The 12,613-nt window shown below is 40.4% G+C and overlaps 1 protein-coding gene and 1 long non-coding RNA gene across 3 annotated transcripts in view; both read left to right on the forward strand.

Moving 5' to 3' along the window:
- LOC149748939 (uncharacterized) overlaps positions 1-12,613 on the forward strand; it is an 801,004-nt gene that overhangs the window by 535,641 nt on the left and 252,750 nt on the right. The gene's annotated exons all lie outside the window — the stretch shown is intronic.
- TUSC1 (tumor suppressor candidate 1) lies at positions 5,905-12,075 on the forward strand. Its single transcript, XM_022551650.3, has one exon. It carries the CDS (start codon positions 8,290-8,292, stop codon positions 8,902-8,904), a length of 615 nt encoding a protein of 204 aa, XP_022407358.2. The 5' UTR covers positions 5,905-8,289; the 3' UTR covers positions 8,905-12,075.

Below are 12,613 nucleotides of genomic sequence, written 5' to 3' on the forward strand. Positions count from 1 at the left end.
ACACTGTTGCCTGGATAAATCTTAAAGGTTAAGGGTTAGCTGAAGATGACTTCAGGAGGGTGGGTGAGGAGGTAAAGCATGGAAGAGAATAAACATCAATTTCACCCTCCTTTTCCATTAAGGCTGGTTAATTCCAATCTGGGGGGAAATGGGTAGTGACAGTGCTGTGAGGAGATGAGAAACAGGGAATTGGATGAGCGTTTTAAGTTTTGAATTATATTGCAGTGGACTTTTAATGTCTGAAAATGAGGACTGTTCATTAAGATTCAGAAGTAGTTGTAAATTAATGGTTCTTTTCGAGATATTATATAAGGGAAGGGAAGGAAGAGTGACAGAGTGGGTTTGAGGGGCCGTGGTAAAAGAAAAAATAAATTACTTGGTTTTTTGCACCCTTCTGAAGATAGCTGGTAGGTAACTTAGTTCTAATTAGAAATCATTCCCAGACTCCTGTTACTACCTTCAGTGATGTGTACGTAGCTGGAGAACTCAGATTGAGCCAGAATCACTATTTTAGATACGTATGCTTAAGAATAAGAGGGCCCTATCTGTTCAGGGTTGATTTAAAAATACAAAACACCGAGACCGGGCGTGCTGTGGTGGAGCCAGGGCCGGGGCAGGGGCCGGGTCGGGACCATGGGCGCTCTGCACCTCGCCTGCATCCGCGGTCCCTCGCCTCCAGCCTGCTCCGGCCCCGGCCCCCGCACTCCTGCGGCCAGATTCCTGCCGGAACTGGAGCTCCCAGGATGCCCCTTCCCCGGCCGTGGTGAGCCCGCCGGTCTCCAGGACGTGTTCCTGATTTGAGGTGAAACCATGAAGAGAAGATAAAACAAATGATAATGCTTTTCCGCAATCGCTTCGTGCTGCGCTGCTGGCCTTCGTGAGCCTCAGCCTCCAGTTCTGAACTAGCACTACCAACCACACAGGAGGTGTCTCAGGAATGTTTAAGTGAATGAATGAATCTACACCTGCTCTGGAAAGCAGGCCGACCCGAATTCCCTATCCTTCTAGTGCTGTGTACTTGAAGCCGAGAAAATATCTGTGCAATGCCAGCAGTTGTGTTTTTGCTGCCACCTACCTGACCTCCACCTCCCACCTCACCGCGATGGGTGGGAGACAAGGGCTTGGCCCCCATCACCGCCTGGGACACCTCTGTGAGGAGGTGGCGTTGCTGTCACTGTCTGCCTGACGGAAGGAAGGGCAGGTGGCTGCGAGAGCAGGATGTTCTCAGTGTGCTGGGGGACATGGGAAAGACTTGGCATTTGGAATAAGTGGTTTGAAGGGAAGAGGCTTTGAGCAAGTTTCTCTGCTTCCCCTCCAATTTGTGACACATTCCATGCACACATCTACTGCATATGACAGGCACTTCTAATAGTAAAGAGAATTAAAAATACTCACTTTATCCTAACAGAATAGAGAAAGAGGTCAAGAGAAGATACTTGTTTAAAGATACTCCAGATAGTTAATGAAGTGTTAAAAAAAAAAAAAAAGAATCTTTTCCAGAAAGTGTGTTAGGACTGTCATTCATTTAATTGTTTATAACTTTTCATTAAAAACTTTCCATCCTGTCACTGGAGAGGTAGGATGTTACAATCAACCTTGATTGTTATTCTGAGGCCCTGACAGGTTCTGAGACGTGAATGTGGGTTACTTGTGTTTGCTGCGTTTCTCTTGCATGAGGTGGTTCCCGCATCACTCAGTTGGCCTGTGTGTTTCGCTTATATAACTCTTCTGAAAGTACCTTCTGTTTTAGGAGAGCCACTTTTCAGCCGTACTGTTTTTAGGGAAAATTTTGCAGCGTAAATTGACCTGCCTGGGTCTGAGGTCTTTATTCTTGAATACGTTGAAGTTCGGGAAGATATTAAGATATGAACGTTCTTACTGCTCTTCTGCGTCTAGGTAAACTGTAACTTTGGAATTTAATAATTCCTGTGAAAATCGAGTTAAATGGCTTTAGTTTTTAATTGCTTTATTGGTTGCTAATTATTATGGTGTAAGAAACTGGACTAATTCATAATACAAAGGTGTCTGCTTAAGTAACACTTATATTTTCATCCTTACCCTAAAATATATGGCCTTTTTTCTTGAAATAAAATAAAATAAACAAAACAAACAAACAAACAAAAAACTGTTTCATTGACATGAAATCAAACCTAGAGAAAATGCTGGAAATATGCAGAGTGATCTCTTGCATTTTCTTCTCCAATATCAATTTCACCATGGCTTTCTGAAGATTGAGACCAATAATTAGAGTAAGAAGTGGGGTATACTGATTGTCCCAGTGCTGTCCAATAGACCTTTCTGTGATAATGGAAATGCTCTATATCTCTTCAATCCATCATGATAGCCAGTAAGCCACATGTGACTACTGAGAACCTGAAATGTAGCTAGCGTAATGTGAGAACTAATTTTTTAATTTTATTTAATTTTAATTCATTTAAGCTGAAATTTAAATAGCCACCTGTGGCTAGTGTACAGCACAGGTCCAGACCCTTTAAGGAATAATGCTAATCTACAAGCATGGAGACACTACTTTAGAACTACAAAGACATTTCCCATATTAAAAAGTCTCCATTTTGGACTTCTTTTGGCCAAGTGTTCTGTGTGGATACCTTTTGCTCTTAGCTACATTACTTTCTGCTTAACCTATAATGCTCTTGCCCTCTTTTATTAGTCTGGCTAGTGCTTTTATATTTAAAGGAAGGAGGGTCTTTCCTCCACTGTAGAAAGTATCCTAATTAAGACAGATAAGTCATGCTGCTTTTGTTTATGTCACAATTTTCCCTGTAGCTAGAATTAAATGATGTTGTCAAAGGGCAATGCTAGTGTTTGATGGTTTTTAATATTTTTGTCCATATCAAAAGATTAAATAAATGCAATCAATATTCTCAATTCCTAACCCTCTAGTAATTATTCCAATAAAGAGATATTCATGCTACCAAGCATCAATACATGCTCTTCATAGCCCTAATAAATCTGCTCCCAGAAAATAAAACCGTGTTCAGCTAGGGCTTTAGAGAGAACGTTAGCAAATCCCAAGCTCAGAATGTGATTAACTAAGTTTTTCAGCATATGGAGCTTACAAAATATGGATTTTTAAAACCCAAACATTTAATGAGAACTATCAAAAAATAAAAATCGTATCTGCAAAGGGGCTGCATATTATATTTGGGGCAGCTCCTTAAGCAAATAACTCATATGGGGAGTTTAAATACCACCGGCTCTTCACAAGAACTCATTCTATTAATGTCTTATAAAATAAAAACAACAAATTAATAATAGTATCAAGAGTTAATGTGTAATCCTTGCTGGCTGACTCTATTTTAAGATTTTTAAGAGCTGTTCCCAAGAACCCCATGAGGTAGATACTACTTTATTCCATTGTACAAATGAGGGAGCTGTGGCTTCAGAAGGCTGCCCAAGGTCATACATCTGGAGTGGGAGGGTTGTGGTGTTTATGAAATCTGGGTATGTATGTCTTACTCCAAAACCTGTACCTCTTATTTATTACATATTCAAAAATCTACATATAAAGACCCACTATATATTAAGATAAGTCTTTAACAAGGCTTGTCATTAACAAGGCAATGCCAGCCTCCTTCCTAGTTCAGTCTGAAAATTGTCAGCATTCTAAAAACCTTTTTTGGTGAGTTTCAATTAGCTCAGCTCTTGGATATATAGGTTAACTTTATTGACTATTAAATGGTTAAAGTTTTACTTGGTAAAATCATCCTTTAAGATTATATAAGAGAATGAGGAATTAATGCTTTCAATATCCTAGTCATTCAAGAAATATTTGTATCACACTCTCACACACACACACAATATAAGCTGCTCCAGGAACTCATATCTTGTACAGATCTACTTGTACAAGAAATATTAACTTGTACACGAAATATTAATTCATATCTTGTACAGATCTACTTGTACAAGAAGGACCTCAGCATCAATTTACTGGAACAGGTATTGCAGTACGTTATCCATGTCTAAAAGAGGGAAAAACACCTTGAGTTCAGGGGATCTAAGACAAATGTATGAAATGGTAGGGTATAAACTTTCCTTACAATCCAGATAAGTGAGACCAAAAATGAAACGTACTGTATGAACAACAAGGCTTTAGTTCTCATAGTTCCATAGTTCAGAGGCTGGAAAGTCCAAGAACAAGGTGTCAGTTGACTCAACTCCCCGGTGAGGGCTCTCTTCCTGGCTTGCAGGTGGCCATCTTTCGGCTGTGTACTCACAAGGTGGAAAGAGAGATGGGAAGGAAGCTTTCTGATGTCCTTTCTGTTATGGGCACTAATTCCATCAGAAGAGAGTCTCACCCTCATGACCTCCTCTAAACCTAATTACTTCCCAAAAGCCCCATCTCCAAATACCATCACATTAGCAATTAGGGCTTTGACATATGAATTTTGGAGGGGTACAGTTCAGTCCACAGACCATGCATTACACCCAAATTCCAGGACAAAAGACTCTCAGTAGCAGCATGAATACAGCAGCAGAGGAATAATGGAAAGTAAGCATAGAAACACCCAGGGCATCCTGCCAGACTAAGGAGTTCAACATAATTATACAATCGACCTTGGTCAAAGTTGTTAACCAAGTTCATTTGATGATATATTATAGGATGTTTTAAGGAGAGAGGCCACACAGAGGCATTTGATATAGGATGACTTGTCCCAATGTGAATGTGCCATAAATTACCTTAACATATGATTCATTTGATAAGAAATGTTCAAAATGGAGAAATGAGAGTCAAATAAGTATGACAATAAAAGAATCTTAGAAATCAACTGGGGATACAGGAAACTATGTATGTAATAGGGCCTCTTTCTCAAGCCAGCACTTAGAAATATATACCAGAGAGTATATGTATATATGGGGAAAAAAATAAAAATAAAGAAAACTTGTTTGGAGGATGGGAGAAAGGGGTCAATGACCTCAGCTGTCATTCAAAGTTGGTTTTGAGAAGTACTAAAGTGGAAGTGTAAGGCGAAAAAAACAGTGCCACTCCAGTTTGCTGACACAGCTTTTCTTAACTCAAGTATTTACAGAAATGTTGGTGTAAGGCATTATATTAAGAAGCACAGGGCTTCCCTGGTGGCGCAGTGGTTGAGAGTCCACCTGCCAATGCAGGGGACGCGGGTTCGTGCCCCGGTCCGGGAAGATCCCACATGCCACGGAGCGGCTAGGCCTGTGTGCCATGGCCGCTGAGCCTGTGCGTCCGGAGCCTGTGCTCCGCAACGGGAGAGGCCACAACAGTGAGAGGCCCGCATACCGCAAAAAAAAAAGAAGCACAGTGACTGTCACTTCATCTATTCATCTTTTTTTCTCTTACGTAAAATGAAATACAAGTGTTGAACAGTTAGAGAATGGGCAGTGAGGGTGTGGAGAGAGAAAATAATTGATAATAATACTTACAAAAAGTCCCCTTTTTAGTCCCCAAAAAACTAAAAAGTTGCTGTTTCAGGGAAAGAGCGAAATCAAGTACTCTAAATTACTTACTTCCACTTTTTCTGCTCTTTTACTACAAATTTTATAACCTTAGTGAAGGAATAATCTTTGGCATTAGAGTTTTCTAAACACAAAGTGCACATAGTCCGTTGGAGTTTTTATTTTTATTTATAAAACTGTCACATTTATTATAGGAGAATTCTTATCTCTTTTTCTTGAGTAGGGGTAGCTTAAAGAACAATAATTACAGTGTCAGAAAAAAGCAATCTGTGTCCTTTGAGCCTTTTTTCTCTTTAGTAAGCAAGTAATTTTACTGCTTACAAGCTCCCATTTTTCAAAGAAAGCACAAGTGTTTATTTTATGTATATTTTCTAATTAAGAGCTTATGTTTTTCTATATTCCCTTCTTTGAAGGATAATTGCTTTTAAATTTTATCATTTCCATAATTTTTTTCTCTAAGATTTCTTCATTTTACTTTCATATATGTTATATTATTTGTGCAATAATATTTTCATATGTAGTCTACTAACAAATAATAGTCGGTAGAACCATTTTTACTAACTTTTGTCCTACTATATTTAGAAATGCTGTAATGTTCATCTTCAGGTATACAATTCTTGACAATATTCTAAGTGAATTTAAATATATTTAAATACAAGGAATAATTTGGGCAGTGATCATTTTAGTAACTCTATTCCAAATCATCTTTCAACTTAGAGATCACATCCATTGTCTCTACCTCCTATTTGGGAAGATGGGTGGAATCTCCATTAACCCTAAGGTGAATGTTCATTGCTTTGCACAGATAACCTTCATGATTGTGATTAATAATCTTTGCTGGATCAATTTTGTCTCCCCACCCTGTTTTTTGTTTGTTTGTTTTGTTTTGCCCTTTTCTTTCTTCCCCTCCTTCCTTTCTTTTAGTAAAATAAAAATAGTTATATATGCCACATGCCTGCAGAGCGGCAGAATTAGTGGGTTCTGTCTTTTGGGAGTATATACATATAATCAGATTAGTTACTGTAAAATACATAAAACAAACTGACAATTTTACTGGATGTTCTTCTGCTTAATGAGTTTTACCTGCTTTTCATGATATTTTATATTACTTCATTTATTTATCAAGGCAAAAGAGAGCACTTTGGGGTTGGATCAGGGGTAGAGAGTAGGACATGGAGGCCTTCTCATATAACCAGTGTCACTGTTCTTTAGGAAACTCAGTATAGTTCATTACAGTGGTTAGGTACAAAAATTTACTATTCTACAAAGGAAACAAAGCAGCTTTAATCTGATAAATTGTAAAAAGAGAATACTAGTAGATTTACTAATGTAAGGGTAAGAAGAGTGAAGCCAACAAAAAATAAAAGACACTAGTACTCAATTCATAACCCCCAAGGGGTGACTGAATCTTTCTTATGCAGAGTCTCTCTAACTTGTGTGGCCTATCTATCTTCTTATCTCAGGGCTCCCTAAAGCTCTTATCTAAAATCGGGAACTAATCACCTTTCCTTACACACCAGCATTTTTTCTTGCAGTCTCCATACACACTATGGGAAAAAACTTATTTTTTGTTCAATAATACATAGAAAAGTTGGTGTATGTCTGTAACAAAGTTTTCACCATCTACTTTTATTGGAAATTAAGAATGATATGGTTTTCTTTCATAAAACTAAATTTATATTTCTTGAAATTCTGAAGTTATATATCCTTTTTGATTTCATGAAATGATAATGACGATTGTGTTTGTGGTGTTTTAGGATAAAAGTTGAATAATTCTGTCTTTTCCCCTAGTTACTTACCTTTGTTTGTACTGTTCAAGGAAAACCCCAACTGTGAACCAGGTTTCTCAAATGCTCTGCTAGTTCCTTTACTTGTTCCGGTGGTTTGAAGACTTCAGTTAACCTAAGAATTACCTGGGACCTTGTTGAAAATATAGGTTCTGGCTAACACCTCTCTCTCCCATGAGATTCTGGCATCAGTGTCTTATCCTTAATTTACTTTGCAATTATCCAATTATTGTGTAAGTTGAGTGCCTTAGAAACAGAGTGTGATTCATTCAATGAGCTGTATCCACCCAGAAAATTTGGAATTTACTGAGTAAAGTTTCTTGAACGTGTGAGACACATTTTGAGTTTCATAGGTTTTGTTAACAGACCTGAGCACATCAAGTACGTATAACCTTGTTTCTATAGACTTGCAAACAATTTGCCAAGTGGAACCCTGGCTGTCCACAAACTGGGAATTGCCTATATTCTTTTGAGAGCTACCCGTTCCCACTTGAGGGCCTCATGACTGGTGCTCAGCTCCACTCTGTTGAACGTTTCCTTAAGCTTAGAGGTGGGTTAAACCGCTGGGTTCTAAATAAACCCGTTATAGCTTTTCAACGTGCCCCATAAAGCTGTCCCAGAACTTCTCATTGTAATATTATTTGCTTTGAGATTGCCCTGTAAAAGGCAAGGTAACTGGTGGTTGCGCTGGAGACAGGGCGAGGCCGGCTGGTTCCTGCAGTGCCCTGGCCCGCGCCAAAGAGCCCTGGCAGAGCCCGGCCGAGGATACACTCTTTTCCCCGCGCTGCCGGAGGCCTGAGCCGCAGGGCGCTCCCCAGGGGCATTGTGTGTGAGCCCGCCTGGAGATCGCAGGCCCAGGGGGCAGCTCCACCCGAGGAGACAAGACACGCCTCAAACCGGGCAAACTCCCGGCCTCCTCTGGCCCCAAGCCAGCAGCCGCCACCTTCTCTCCTCCTGCGCTGTTGCCCCGACTGCCCTGCCGGGCCCCGAACTCGCTGGCGCCTGGGCGCGCGGCCCCTCGGCCCAAGGGGCTGGCGGCGTGGTTGGGACGATGTGGCGCATGCGTGGTGGCGCCACCAGGCGCGGGAGCTGCGGCGGAGGGGACAGCCGCGGGCAGGGCCGCCTGGGCCGCGTTCGTGGGGGTGGCGGCAGCGGGGGCTGGCGAGGCCGCGCGGGCGGCGCCCGACAGCAGCTGGAGGAGCGGTTCGCCGACTTGGCGGCGAGCCACCTAGAGGCCATCCGCGCGCGGGACGAGCGGGACCGACAGAACGCGCGGCTGCGTGAGGAGAACGCCCGACTGCGGCTCGAGAACCGGCGGCTGAAGCGCGAGAACCGCAGTCTCTTCCGTCAGGCCTTGCGGCTCCCCGGCGAGGGTGGTGACGGGGCGTACGCGGAGGCGGCGAGGGCGACCCCGGGCCCCGAAGAGGCCAGCACGAACTGGAGAGCTAGGGGCGGCGGCCCCGAGGACGAGCAGGGCAGCCCCAGGGCCCTGAGAGCCCGGCTTGAGAAGCTGGAGGCCATGTACCGCCGGGCCCTGCTGCAGTTGCACCTCGAACAGCGGGGGCCGCGCCCGCGTGGGGACAAGGAGGAGCCGTGTCCACGTAGACCCGACTCAGGCCAGCGAACCCCGGAACCCGAGCCCGAACCCTCGGAACCCTGGCTGTAGCCCGAGGCCGCAGCCGGGGGGAGGCGGGGCTTCGCGCGGGCCCCTCCTCCTCCGTTCACGGTTGCCCCCAGCTAGCGCGCTCCTGAGCCGCGCGCTCCTGAGCCGCGCGCTCCCGCCTCCTGCCTGGCCGGCCACTTCCGGGGGCGAGTAGCGTTCGGCCGGCAGAGGCTGAGAAGGGCGCGGGGCCGTCTGAGTCCACGTGTACAGATCAACCTTCTCTGGCCCCTGCTCGTTTCCGTGGAGGGAGGCCAGGCAGCGGAGGGGCGGGTTTTAAAACAGCAAGAAATGGGTGCCAGTCAACACGTCCTAATGCCTGAAGTTTTCTGAGTGTTGTGAGGACCTGTGGTATTTTTTCCCTCTGTTTTGGTTCTTTGAGGGATGAATAATACATTTTGAATCGGTTGAGTTTGTTCATTCTTAAGTCTCCCAGAGCCTCTAGCCGCTATCTCTTATGTGGCCAACATTCTAAGTATTTGGTTTGTTTTTATAAGTCGGAGTTACTTGGATAGCCTATGAAGTACCACCCTTTTATGAAAAAGGTGATATATATAATTTAGAAACTCATGTCTGCCCTGGCTCTAGTCCTTATACATCTAATATATACTGATTTGTTTACCCCCTTCTGCCCCCCACCCCCAGCCCTGGGAATTTTTAAACTATCTGCCTATAGTAATTCTTTGATCGGCAAATAAATTTGGTGCACTAAAAATAACCTAAAGCTATCCCACGACTATTATTTAAAGTGTGTGAAATGTTTACACGTTTCTTTAAGAAATATACATGTATGTATATATTATACCTATTTTTAATATCTGAACTTGATTAGCCTTTGTAAACTCATTTTCTTTTCGCTTTATGGAACAGTGATCTTTTAAAACAATCTAAAGATTAGACAGTCTAAACATTTCATAATTTTTATACATTTTAGACTTGACAGCATAGCACACAGCTACTTCGCCTAATATTGCTAATGTTTAAGAATTTTTAAGAAATTATGAATTATATGTATATCAGAAGTCCCAAAACAAAGTGATTTAAGTCTCAGTTGTAACTTCAATGCAGAAAAAAAAATGTGATTATCTTAACAAATATTCTAAAATCAGTTGATTGTACTTTGTTAATGAATAACACCTTTGCCTAGTAATGAAGAGGATACCATTGTACCTGGTAAAAATCATAGGTGTAAAAGGGTGTTTAAGTGGTGGAGAACACTTCAGTTTAAGGAGGCAGAAAACAATGAGAAGAGTTTCTGTTACAGCTAGAAAAAAATCATGAGTTAGAATGTTTGTTTTGTTTGTGGAATATTCCAAAAGTTTCATAGCATATATTATAAAACAAGTTGCCAAAGAAAATAGTTTTGAGATTTTTTTCTAATCCTGGGTATTGAAGACACTGCATTTTGCTTAAAAGTAATTGATAGTTTTGAACATTAAAATCTTCCCCTATAACCAAGAAATATGAGAAGAAACTTGGTGAGAATAAGTAGGTATATGAAAAGTATTTCTATCCCCTTTACGTCGTTTTCTAATAGCGAAAGAATTAAAACATTTTTAGGAGGCAGTAGGAATTGAAGAATGGAAAAAAGCCTATTGGCCCTACTTCTACTTTGAGTGTAAATTAGTTAATCTCTCTAAGCCTTAGTTTTCTCACCATTAAAATGAACATACCATCTACCTTAAAATGTTATAAAAATTTTATTGAAATGCTATCTGCAGAATACCTGCTTCAAAATAAGAGATCTATCAGTAAGAATTATAATCCAAATTGTGAAATTTCAAGTGTATATTTTACTGTCACTTTACTTTCCTTCTGTATTTTGTTCCTCTATGACTTTATGGGTATTAGCAGATATGTATATTTCGAATGTGTTGACATTTTTCTCTCCTTTTAAACAAACAGGGGAGATAAAGCCTTTATGATAAGGGAATAATACAAAAAGTTTAAAATATTTCCTGATTGTGGCAACTGGCGATTCAAGAACTAAGCAAAATATTTAGTTTAACTAGTTTTAAACACCCTTTGTTTTAAAATCATGTATAATTATGGTGAAAAAAACTTTTGTAATAAGGCACACACACAAATGAGGAATTTTTTTGAGCACAATTCCTGAAAAGTTTTAAAAATTCTGAAACCCAAATGCCCCTATAAATGGGTTAAGGCTCAACTTTGTTGAATTTCCCCAATGATACCTGATGAGAAGTATCATGTAGTAATATAAAAGATGTTTTGTTATATCAAAATATGTACCTGTTTAAGAAATGGGTAAAGTTGATTTTAGAAAAGTTTTGTCTAGGCCCTAGTTTGATCTAAAATAACCTAAAACTACAGATTATCATACTTTGTTACAATGACATTTCCATAACTTCAGATTTCTTGTGCAATGAAAAGAGGGCTTATAATAGAAATGAGCAACAAAAATGTGTGTCATATTAGCAAGCAAATTCAGTGAGGAGGGTTGGCATTTTTTTAATCAGCAATTTGTATTGCTGCTACTCACAAACGTATACCATCTTTATGTTTTCATCTGTAAAAATTAGGATGTAAATCAAAGCAGTATAAAATGGGGTCTTTTGTAGATCATAGAACAAGCTGTCCTTGCTATACTTCTTGAACATAGTGAATATTTGAAGAATACTTGAAAATATTCTTTGTATTGTTTAGTCTTAGACATAGATTTGCCAATTTATGAGTACCGCCATGATGAAACTAATATCAAATTATTTAATAAATTAAATCATCAGTATATACTAAATAATTGTTAGCAACATGATTTTGATCCCAGTGCCAAAATACCATTTTCTATTTTGATTAAAGGAACAGATTTTCACTGAGAATTTGTCATAAAATCTTCATGAGTGAATGAAAAAACTTATTAATATTTCTGTTCAGTGATTAATTGATCAATTATAAGTTCTAATTTTTCTACTATAAACTTGCTTTCCTGATATATATTTTACCTATCTGTTATAGACACTATATAAATCTATTTGTGCAATGGAAATATGAACCAAGGAAAACCAATAATACCCACGTCTGACTTTATGAGGTTATCATGCTCAAATTTCAGATTTTAAAGCTTAAACTAATATTAGCATCTCTTAATGATTTGAATTAAACTATGTTGTGTTTAATCCATAGGGGTTTTGCTTATTAAAAAATTCATATTCAGGATCGACTTGTCAGTATAGTCTTTGCATTATTCATGTTAATTTATTAGACTTTAGAGAAAATTTGAGAAAGACTTTAGAGAAAATTTGAGAAAGGGGGCTTCCCTGGTGGTGCAGTGGTTGAGAGTCCACCTGCCGATGCAGGGGACACGGGTTCGTGCCCCGGTCTGGGAAGATCCCACATGCTGCGTAGCGGCTGGGCCCATGAGCCATGGCCGCTGAGCCTGCGTGTCCAGAGCCTGTGCTCCGCAACAGGAGAGGCCACAGCAGTGAGAGGCCCGCGTACCGCAAAAAAAAAAAAAAAAAACAACAACTCTATTGTATTTTAAACTTAATGGGTCTGACTTAAGTTATGGTGAAGACTCTGTTGCTAATAACCAAGAAACCCAACAATTCAGTGACTATTAAAAACAGGATTTTTAAATCTGGTACATAAACTTCCTGATTCAGGTGCTTCAGGATGTCAGGAAGCTATGCTCCACATGGTCATTCAGGGTCTCAGATTCTTTTCATCATGTTTCTCTACCTTGCCCAAGGTCATT

The sequence above is a fragment of the Delphinapterus leucas genome, chromosome 6 (assembly GCF_059928025.1).
Source record: "Delphinapterus leucas isolate spDelLeu-1000000601 "Yukka" chromosome 6, BTC_Dleu_Yukka2, whole genome shotgun sequence".
NCBI classification, from domain to species: domain Eukaryota; kingdom Metazoa; phylum Chordata; class Mammalia; order Artiodactyla; family Monodontidae; genus Delphinapterus; species Delphinapterus leucas.

Bases quoted from the DNA above. Each gene is read 5' to 3' on its own strand.
- TUSC1 (XM_022551650.3), top strand. From the start codon at position 8,290: ATGTGGCGCATGCGTGGTGGCGCCACCAGGCGCGGGAGCTGCGGCGGA.